Here is a 10,382-nt window from a genome sequence, read left to right as displayed (position 1 = left end):
ATGCCTCACATTTCTGGTTCGCAGTTGAAGGTGGGTGGTGGGTGGGCGAAACCCGTGCCAAGAAAGCGGGGTCTGGACGCCCTCGAGTGGTTTGGGTGAGAGCAGAGGGGCTCTTTCTCTTCCATCTCCTCCTCTTACAATTTCTATTTCTAGCTCCATCGTCGTCACGTTAGGCCAGTTCCCCGCACATGGCGTCCTTCGGATGGGAGCCGGAAGCGGCGACAGGAAGGAAGAGCTTGACACTTACCCTCTTTCCTCTCTCCTTGCCAGAACTGCGCGTGCGCCCTAAGGCCGCGGGCCGCGGGGCTTTGCCGTCGGGAGAGGCAAAAAAGGAAAAAGGAAAAAAGAAAGGAAGCGTAAAGACGCGCGTCGTCCTCGCTAGCGCAGCGCGGGGCGGTCGCTGATTGGATAGCGCGGGGAGGAGATTCGCCGCTCTCGCGCCCCGGGGCGTCGTGCGCAGGCGCGAAGCCTTTCAACGGTTTCCCGCTGAAGCGCCAGCTGCGTGGTTTCGCTTTCTGTTCCTGAGGTGAGTGGCGAAGAAGGAAAAGGGGGGAATTAGGTCGCCTGCTTTCTTTAATTTTTATGAGTTTCAAGAGGTTAGCCTTAACTTATTATTATTATTATTATTAGTGAAATTAATTGGACTCATTTTCTTGCCGCTAAGCGTCTTTACAAAAACACACCCCCCCAACGTTCAATAAAAAGGAAGGCGAGGGGTTGGGGGGGGTGAGAGACATTATAAAAAGGAAACATTATTTGCCTCATTAATAACACAGGGAGCCCGATCCTGAGCAAGTGGCTCCCGAGTACTGTATTGTCAGGCCCAGGGCAGACTAGAAAGAGGGCATAGCTAGAACTATGGAAACGGCTTCCGCAAGAGGCTGGGATGTTTTTAAAAACTGGAAAGAGAAGCTGCTGAATTGCAACTTATTACCAAACTTAAAACCATGGAGAGACCTGGTCTGAACAAAGACCTTGGATTCTTATCTCATTATACATGACAAAGCCATTTTTCACCTTCTCACCTCTTGCTTTTTCCTGTAAGACCTATTGCAGTCGTTAAGAGTCGTCAACAGGCTCATCACAGCTATCTGCCAATCACCCATTCCCACCACCCTTCTGAGTAATACCCCTCCCCACCTTCTCACTATATAGAAGGGTCTGGAAACTTCTGTTTCAGTGTATCTGAAGAAGTGTGCATGCACACGAAAGCTCATACCAAGAACTGACTTAGTTGGTCTTTAAAGTGCTACTGGAAGGAATTTTTTTATTTTATTTTGACTATGGCAGACCAACACGGCTACCTATCTGTAACTTTAAAAAGAGGGTTAGGCCACGACAAAAGAAGGTAGGATACAGTAACGAATGGCGTATGCGGAAATGGTGAAACTTGCCAGAAGAATGAGAAACCGGGAGAACAGAAAGGAATGGAGGTGGTTTATTGAGTATTTACAAAAAAGGAAACAGATTAAGACATGGGCAGGATTATTAGTAAAACCTACAGTGTTTTTTTAATTATATACATAAAAAGGTAAAGGTACCCCTGCCTGTACGGGCCAGTCGTGTCCGACTCTGGGGTTGCGCGCCCATCTCGCTTAAGAGGCCGGGGGCCAGCGCTGTCTGCAGACACTTCCGGGTCATGTGGCCAGCGTGACAAGCTGCATCTGGCGAGCCAGCGCAGCACATGGAAACGCCGTTTACCTTCCTTCTAGTAAGCAGTCCCTATTTATCTACTTGCACCCGGGGGGGCTTTCGAACTTCTAGGTTGGCAGGCACTGGGACCGAGCAACGGGAGCGCACCCCGCCGCGGGGATTCGAACCGCCGACCTGACGATCGGCAAGTCCTAGGCGCTGAGGTTTTACCCACAGTGTCACCCGCGTCCCTGCCAATTATATACATACATATATATATATATATATATATATATATATATAATTAATAGATTCACACACACAAATATATATATATATTTATATATACACACACGTGTACATATGTATGTGTGTGTGTATACACACACACATATACATGCATATGTATATATATTTGTATATTTTTATGTGTACTGTGTATATGTGTGTGTGTGTATGAATGTGTATGTGTATGTATATATGGTATATCTTAGAATAGACAGATAAAAGAAGTAAGTTAAGGCAATTTGAAGTATGCAGGAAAAGACGAAAATAAATGTAAGGAACTGCAGAAAGGGGGGGAAGGGAGTCAAAATTGAAAATGTTACAATTTCAAAAATAATTGTAAAGTATATCAATGGAAAATAAAAATTGATTTATTTTTAAGAAGAGGGTTAGGCAAATTCAGAGGATAAGGTTGCCAGTGTCTATTGGTCATGATGCCTGTGTTCTTCCTGCAGTAATCATTAGTCGTCTCCCCCCCGCCCCCCAGCATTGTAACCTGATAAGGGCTTGTTTAGGTATAATTAGGAAAATACATGGGTAGTAAACCAGGGAGTGGTAGCTGATGGGTCTCGAACCCTCAGTGAGTTAGGGACTGTCCCTACATGCAAAGACAGACTCTGGCAGATTGAGTGGGTGAGACCAATAGTGGGTCCAGTGGAAAGGCGGTTTCTGTATGTGTTGTAGAGGGACATGAGCGGCAGATGTGTGTTGTCAACCTGGGAAGGTTGGTCATCTAGGAGAAGGAATGCTCATATCCTAAAGCTCTGCTGCCTTTCAGGAGATCTTCAGGAGAAGAAAAGGCATAAGGAGTAAACTACACAAATCCGGAGTGTAGAGTGTATAGTTATTTCTTTCTTTCAACAAAAAATTAACTCATAGCAGCCTTTGCTTGCTCACCCAAAACCAGGATGCAAGGCTCATTTTCTGTTTAGTTGATAAACCCTCACATGGTCAGGCTCCTCGAGGCAGCTGAAGTGCTGGCTCATTGGCCCGTGTAAGAGAGGTGGTGGGGCATTCATGGACTCTGCCTGTCCATGTTGCTCTGGCTGTAGATATTCAGTATCTAAATATCCTATCTAGATATTCAGTGCAAGGTACTGTACTGCGTATTTCAGTGCCAAGGAAGTTGTGATACAACAGAACCAAAGCCTTAATATGAGAACCATGGAGTGTACATTACAAAAGAAAAAAGTGCAAGAACACATGCCAGGTAAAAAATGATAATTTAAATTATTGGCATCTCCATTATAAAACATAAATTAAAAAAAACCAAGCAGCCTAATTTTGTGCATATTTACTTAGAAGTAATGTTCAGTTACTCCCATATGGCAATCAAAGGAAAATTCCTTTGGTTTAAAGCTGGAAAGTGCAGGCTTATGAAATCTGCTTTTTTATTATTTGTTAATTGCATTTATATTTCACCTTTTTCTCCAAGGAGCACAAGGTGGCATACATAGTTCTTTTCATTTAACCCCCACAAAATGTAGAGGGAGGTTAGGCTAACAGGCATATACTCTTAACAGAATAAAACTTAACAACTACAGTAAAGCCTCTCCTCCTCCAAGAGGGGAGGTGTTGTGGGCGGGACGCGATTTCTGCATCACGCAGGGGGCGTTTCGCCCCCTGCCCCACTCAACTGGCTGGCACACCACGCCCACAGGTAAGCGCCCAACCGGGCAGCTTGGAGGGGGCGTGGTTTGCAGTTTAACTTACTGCTGTGCCAGCCATTCCGCCTCATTTTCTGCCTTCTCGTTGCGAGTCAGCTAGAAGTCATCGCAGGGAAGAGCTCAGCCACGAGGTTTGGAGTCGGGTGTGTGTGTGTGTGAAGGCTTCTTGGTTCCTGGCTTGCCTTTTAAATTTAGGAGGCTTGTGTGCGCTCATTGCTTTACTGCTTTTAAAAACCCAGGCATCCAGGTTCGCTATCTGCGTTAGTTTTCGCAAGCTGCCTTGCTGTGTCCTCTTTTCCGTATAAAAACCTACTATTTCCCCCTACTCCTGGCATGTGGGCTCTCCAGTTTGTCTCCTACCTTTCTTAAGCTGCAGCTTGTTCCCTTGCCCAGCACGTGGTCTCTCCGCCCCCAGCAAGGTCTGAGTGTGAGTGTGGCTCCGTCTTTCTTTCTCCCTCTTCTCTTCGCTGCACTGTGCGTTTTCTCTCCCCGTGCGTTTTTCCTTCCCCTGCCTCTGCCTTGGTGGCTGTGTGTTTTGTTTTAATTTTTGGCCAGGGTGCTTGTACGTTTTCCCCTCTATTGCCCTTGCCCGTCCGATTGCGTGGCTGGTCTGGGTGACTGAGTGGGTTTGCCTTACATTTTAATTTGTTGGCCAGGGTGCTTGTACGTTGAATACTATAAAATAAGGAAACATTTATTATATAGTTTCATTAACTTTCCCTCCACTTCCCCAACATTACAGCACCAGAAATTTGCCAGATTTCTGATGAAATATTTCCAAAATAATTTCTGTAAGCACAGAGGCCAATATGTCAAAGAGAAAAGAGAGAAGCTTTTCAGCATCATCATCTGAAAAAAGACCTAGGCAAGCCACATTTGATTCTGATGATGACCCTAACGAAGAGGAGTTGTCACAGCTACAGAGTGACAGCGGTTACTATTCACAGCTGGTAAGCAATTTGTCCCACAGTGTGGTTTTATATTATGCCTGAGAGAAAAATGAAACTATTGATGATCAGACAAGCACGGGGAGGGGGGGAGGGGGGGGACGGGACATGTAAGTTAAGCACCTGTGCTAGGAGAAGGTAAGTACTATCTGCTGATAGTAAGTACTAAAGCTGGAATGGGGGATTGCATGCTTGGAGCCAGATTTCTACATCTCCTTAATTACCGCTTATTGTCAGCTTTTGTTATAGCCATTTCCAGGGGTCTTTTAAGTTTCCATTAACTTGAGAGCCTGCTTTAAAAGTTGAACTCTCACCTGTCTGCGACAGAAGTTGGTGGAACTTAGCCATGGGTAGAAAAGTTAAGTACCTTTGAGGAGGAGGCCATGCCAGCCAACCCTCTCCCTTTTTTATCTTACAGATTTAAACTTTCATACTGAATAAGCCCAGTAAACAAAAAACAGATAATGAAAGGTTAGAAGCAAGGGTGTGAGTACTATGGCACAGTGTATGTATGACTCCCTGCTTGCAGGGTGCAAGTTGAGTATGCTCTGTGCAATGAACTCTTCAAAACCATTAAGAATGATGCCTTATGCTGAGTCTGGCCATTGGTCAGTTTTTGCACCCCAGAGCATCTGTAAGAAAGGAGGTAGTTTTTCAAGTACAGTAGTTCATTGGGTTACATACACTTCAGGTTACATACGCTTCAGGTTACAGACTCCGCTAACCCAGAAATGTTACCTCGGGTTAAGAACTTTGCTTCAGGTTGAGAACAGAAATCGTGCAGCAGCGGCAGCAGGAGGCCCCATTAGCTAAAGTGGTACTTCAGGTTAAGTACAGTTTCAGGTTAAGAACAGACCTCCAGAACGAATTAAGTACTTAACCTGAGGTACCACTGTATTGTATATAGAACACCAGATATTATGGTAAGTGTGGCTTGACTGAAACTGCCTTGCACGTGACAAAAATGCACAGGAGTTCATTATTACCTGCTCACTCAACTTTCTTATCCCTGGGCCTAAAGTGGATACTTTCAGGCAAAATATCTCTTTATATTTCGTTAGTTGCACTTGGACTTTACCATTGCTCTCACGTTTTTTAGGGAGACTCATTGGACACAGTTTGTGATCTGCTATTTAGGCTACTACTTTAATTGTGTGGGGAAATGGCAAATGAGAGCTGAATGTTCTAGTAAGGATTATTCAGACACCCCATGGTATTGTTAAAAATATGCAAGCATTGTGATGACCTGTGACTTTCTGTTTGTGTACAAAAGATGGGTGATCAGTTTTAAACATCTTTGTAATGTATCTGTAGGTGTCAGGAGAAGTTGGAATAATTGAAAGTATCCAGCTGAAGAATTTCATGTGCCATTCAATGCTGGGCCCCTTCAAATTTGGACCCAATGTCAATTTTATAGTTGGAAATAATGGAAGTAAGTTTTTATTTATTATTTTAAATCATATGGAAAATTATAATATTGGCATTTCTTCCATTCTGTAGCATATTTCTTATTTATCAATTTCTAATATACCAGTTTTTCTGAACAAAAAGCAGAATAGAACACTAATAAAATACATATAAAAGATTACAAACAATAAAGAAGCAAATTTAGTACCTCTCAAACAATAACTAAGATACATATGAGAGATAAGATGCTTGGAGAGAAGGAACAGCAGAAGATTATGGGGAAGGGGGAAAAGAAAACCCCCAAATCAAAAAGAGAAAGCCTCTCTTATGAGTTGTCATTATTCTTATATGTATTTAAGCGTTTATTTGGAACACAGAAACTGTGTTTTATCAGGTCAGACTTGGCTGTCATGTCCAGTGTTGTGCATTGTAGCTGACAGTAGCTCTCTAGTCTCAGGCATGCTCTTTCACATCATTGCCTATCAGAAACTATATTGCATTACATGGACTTTTTGCCCTACTGTTCATATTTTACATCTCTCCCTACAAATAAGTTTGAGCCTGTATCAGAAGAGGGCAAAACAATCATTTAGGCTCTTTTCCACAAAAGCTTATAACCAAATGAATTTCACTAATGAAATCTATCTTACTTATTATTTTGCAGTTATTTCTATTGAATCATTGAACAGAATAAGAGTCCTCTATTTTCTAACTTTACCTTGCTAATTTTGCAGTGAATATGTTGACACACTGAGTTATCATCGAAGCCCACTTTGCGACTGTCAAAAAAAGCATTAGCAGTATGTACTCATGCTCCTCAGTTGAGCTTTTCCAGTTGGTTCAGGGCCTCCTGACCCATGAGATGTGAAAGAACCATCAATGGCTTGCTGCGATATATTTGTGTAACACTTAAGAGAATGCTACTTACAAAATTCTTGTATTTATTTCAAAAAATGTATGGGCCACTTTTGTGAAAAATAGAAATTAAGCTATATGATGCAATTAATACCAATACATTATTAAAGTGTACATTAAAAACCCAGTAATGCAACACATTTTCACAATACAGCAGCAAATATGAAACAAATGAATATTGAAGCTATAGCTGACCTAGTCTCTCATGAGAAAAAGTGTCATTGAGTTATTTCTACCCAAGAGTGGTTTTATGTTATGTGATCACATGCTTTATAACCCAGTAGCTTCTTTAGGAATGGTCTTTTTTAAAAAGAAAAATAAGGGGAGGGGAGGAATGGTCTTTTAAAAAAAGAAAAGAATAAGAGCCATTTTTTGCTGCCTTAAAAATAGCTTGCCAACTATTAAGAGCTTAATAAATGTTGCTTCATTCAGGTGGGAAGAGTGCTGTGTTAACGGCCCTTATGGTTGGTCTTGGAGGAAAAGCTACAGTGACAAATCGAGGAACATCTTTGAAAGTATTTGTGAAAGATGGACAGAGGTAAGTCAAAATCCAGTATTAAGGCAGAACGAGTAAGAACAGTACCAGTGATGGAGGGAAGAATTTCCTGTTCCTCCAGAAATACTCTGCAATCTTTGAGGCCAGTGTCAGGTGATGAGATCTCTGCAAGAGTAATACATATTAGCTAGCTACCTACACCAACCATTTGTGGTGTCAGCAATCTTTGAGGCCAGTGTCAGCCATTTGTTAGTTCCCAGGAGAGGTTAATGGTAAGTCTGTACAACTACTCCAGTCCATCTTGGAATTGTTGCAGTCTGCAGATGTTACGGCTTGAGTGTTAGGTTATGCCTTTTTTCTTACTCTGCCTCCTGGTCTAGAAACATTGGGCACTGTTTACTGATATTTGTGCTCATTTTTACAAAGGTGTTGCGTACTGTGGATTAAAAATAATATCTTCCTTGGCATAAGGCTTAGAGTACTTATTTATTATTTCATAAAATACACTGCATGATTGTAAAAGAAGCTCAAAGCGGTTTACAAAAAAGATAAAACAATAAAATCAAGAAAAATGCACAGCCATGCTTTTAAACATACAAAAAGTTAAAATACTAAAACAGATTAAAATCTCCTCAACTTCTAAGCTCCTGGGTAGGCTTGTCTAAACAAGAATGTTTGTAGCAGGCGCCAGAAAGAGTACAGTGAAGGTGCCTGCTTGATCTCAAGAGGCAGGGAGTTCCAAAGTACAGGTGCTGCCACACTTTACAGCTGCGGAATGGGTCTAACGTGGCACCTGTAGTATTGCCAATTCTGCCGATTGAAGCAGTCTAGTGGGCACATGTTGGGTAAGGCAATCTCATAGGTGACCTGGTTGCAAGTTGTTAAGGGCTTTATATGCTACTGGCAACACCTTGAACTTGGTTAAAAAGATAATTTCTTGAATTTACATGTTAATTAAAATCAGCTCATTTTTTGTCTTCAGTTCTGCAGATGTTTCAATAACGCTGCGAAACCGAGGTGAAGATGCGTTTAAACCACAGCAGTATGGTGACTCTATCACCATCAGTCAACGCATAAACTTGGAAGGACATCGTAATTACAAACTGAAAAGCAGCACAGGTACTTTTAATTTTTATGAAGTATTCAAAGAAGCTCCATTTTTAGAAGAAACGTGAGGTGAGCTGCCTTCTTTCTTAAATACAGTAAGCCCATAGCTTGTGTACATTTAACTTGTATGCATTCAGGCATACCTGCATGGCATTTTTTTGAACAAAATGAAAAAGGGGGTGGGGTTCTGGGAAAAATGAAGTTGACAATCCTACCTGACATTGAACCTATTGACTGCAATTTTAGGCACGATCCCTGGAACGTAACCCCCACATAAGTTGTGAGCCTCCTGTATCCTCTTGTAAATTTTGGTATAACATGAGCATGCAGATACCTTGTACTGCTCAATATTTTTTTTGTTGGACTGCTTTGGCTTCGGCATTAGCAAGAGTAATGATAGGATTGTGTCTGCATTATACTGGTGTCTACCACGACGTTGTAGGCATAGTAATAAGTCAGAAGGATTGGCCTGGTTTTTCACTCCTCAGGCTTCCCTGTCAATGTTACTAGTCCATCTGCATGCCCCAGCCTGATCATTAGTATTACATCAGTTTTAATCTAAATTGTACATAGGGAAGCTCAAACAATTTCTTAAAGGGGCACACTAGGAAAACTCAGGATTGTTTCTCTTCTTTTTGTCAGATTGTCATCCTTGGTGCGAGTCGTCTTCTCTATTCTTTCCCCTATCGTGCACTTTTGCTGTTGTTTAAATAAAAAAGGCCTTTCAATTTTGTTCCTTCAAGTCACCTTCTGTCTCCCACTTACGTTTTCTTGCTTTGCATGTCTCCCTCTGGTGCCATGCCCTACCCCCCTTTGTTATGACTTCACAGAGGAAGGGGAAAGTGTAGAAATCCACTGCCTTGTTAACATAAACAAGTGATAACGTAATAGGAGAAAGCCTTGGCAGTAGCTGCAGAGCAAGCTCCTCTGGCCCCTCCTTTGCTTTTACAGTACAAGTTCATAAAAAAGCAACAGTGCTTTCCACGGTACATTAGTTGTCCTGGCTGGAGCCACAGCCAGAGAGTTGATTTGCCCCCCAACCTCAGTGGTATAATTTAATTGGTGTTACGTAGTAATTTTAAAAATCTGATTATGGTTTATTCTCACTTTTATATTCAGGTGCCATAATTTCATCCAAGAAGGAAGAATTAACTGCTATCCTAGATCACTTTAATATCCAGGTAAGTCTAAATTTGATTACTTCTACATATACACCTAATAGATGATTTTTAAAAATTGTTTTGATGCTCTTCGCTTAAGGGTGTGTAGCCAGTTACTGCAGCTTATGATTCCTCCCCTCCTTGAATTGAAGCCCCTATGCTCAAACTCTTATAGCAACTTTTCGTGCGTCACGAGAAACTGGTTTTGGGTGGTAGTGACTGAGTGTATTGTCAAAAGGTTCTTCTGGGCATATTGTTTGCAGTGTAGTTCTCTGATTGTGGCCAATCGTTATGTGGAAGTTGCATTTGCATTTTAAAAACAAACGTGCCCGTTAAAGCTCTTCTGACATCCTGTTTCTGTGAGCCGTTTGTGACTTCTCAAATTCTTAAAATATTAAAGGTGCCGTAAAGGAAAATCTTCATGAACTTTTATGTAGTTAATTGAAAGCCGTTACGCTTGAGATACTGTTAGAACCATAATAATAATTTATCTTGTCTTGCAATGGATGCTGAAGAGAATTTCTGAATTTCAAGTGACTGCTTACTTAAATATTGACTACTTGCCAAAGACAAACAAAATAGTAAGTGACTTTTGTTGTTGCAGGTGGATAATCCTGTATCTATACTCACTCAGGAAATGAGCAAACAGTTCTTGCAATCTAAAAATGAAGGTGACAAATACAAGGTAAACAAAACTACCACATGATGTTGTCAGTAATCCATCGGGGAGTGCACGGGGTGTTAGTAGAGGGGTAGTACCTCTGGT

General features: G+C 41.7%; 1 protein-coding gene across 3 annotated transcripts in view; it reads left to right on the top strand.

Moving 5' to 3' along the window:
• The first annotated feature begins 306 nt into the window (after nt 1-306).
• Nucleotides 307-10,382, top strand: part of SMC6 (structural maintenance of chromosomes 6) — a 36,231-nt gene continuing 26,155 nt past the window's right edge. Inside the window, exons 1-7 of one of the 3 annotated variants that reach the window (XM_081856873.1) lie at nt 307-596; nt 4,327-4,534; nt 5,846-5,963; nt 7,286-7,391; nt 8,332-8,468; nt 9,576-9,637; nt 10,221-10,301. In XM_081856873.1, coding sequence (XP_081712999.1) covers nt 4,394-4,534; nt 5,846-5,963; nt 7,286-7,391; nt 8,332-8,468; nt 9,576-9,637; nt 10,221-10,301 — 645 coding nt within the window. In that variant the 5' untranslated portion in view covers nt 307-596; nt 4,327-4,393. The remainder of the gene's footprint in view (nt 597-4,326; nt 4,535-5,845; nt 5,964-7,285; nt 7,392-8,331; nt 8,469-9,575; nt 9,638-10,220; nt 10,302-10,382) is intronic. The other 2 variants (XM_081856872.1, XM_081856871.1) reach the window with 2 other exon arrangements.

This window comes from Podarcis erhardii (assembly GCF_964252035.2).
Source record: "Podarcis erhardii genome assembly, chromosome: 3".
Classification (NCBI taxonomy): domain Eukaryota; kingdom Metazoa; phylum Chordata; class Lepidosauria; order Squamata; family Lacertidae; genus Podarcis; species Podarcis erhardii.
This window is presented reverse-complemented; position numbering and strand designations above follow the sequence as displayed.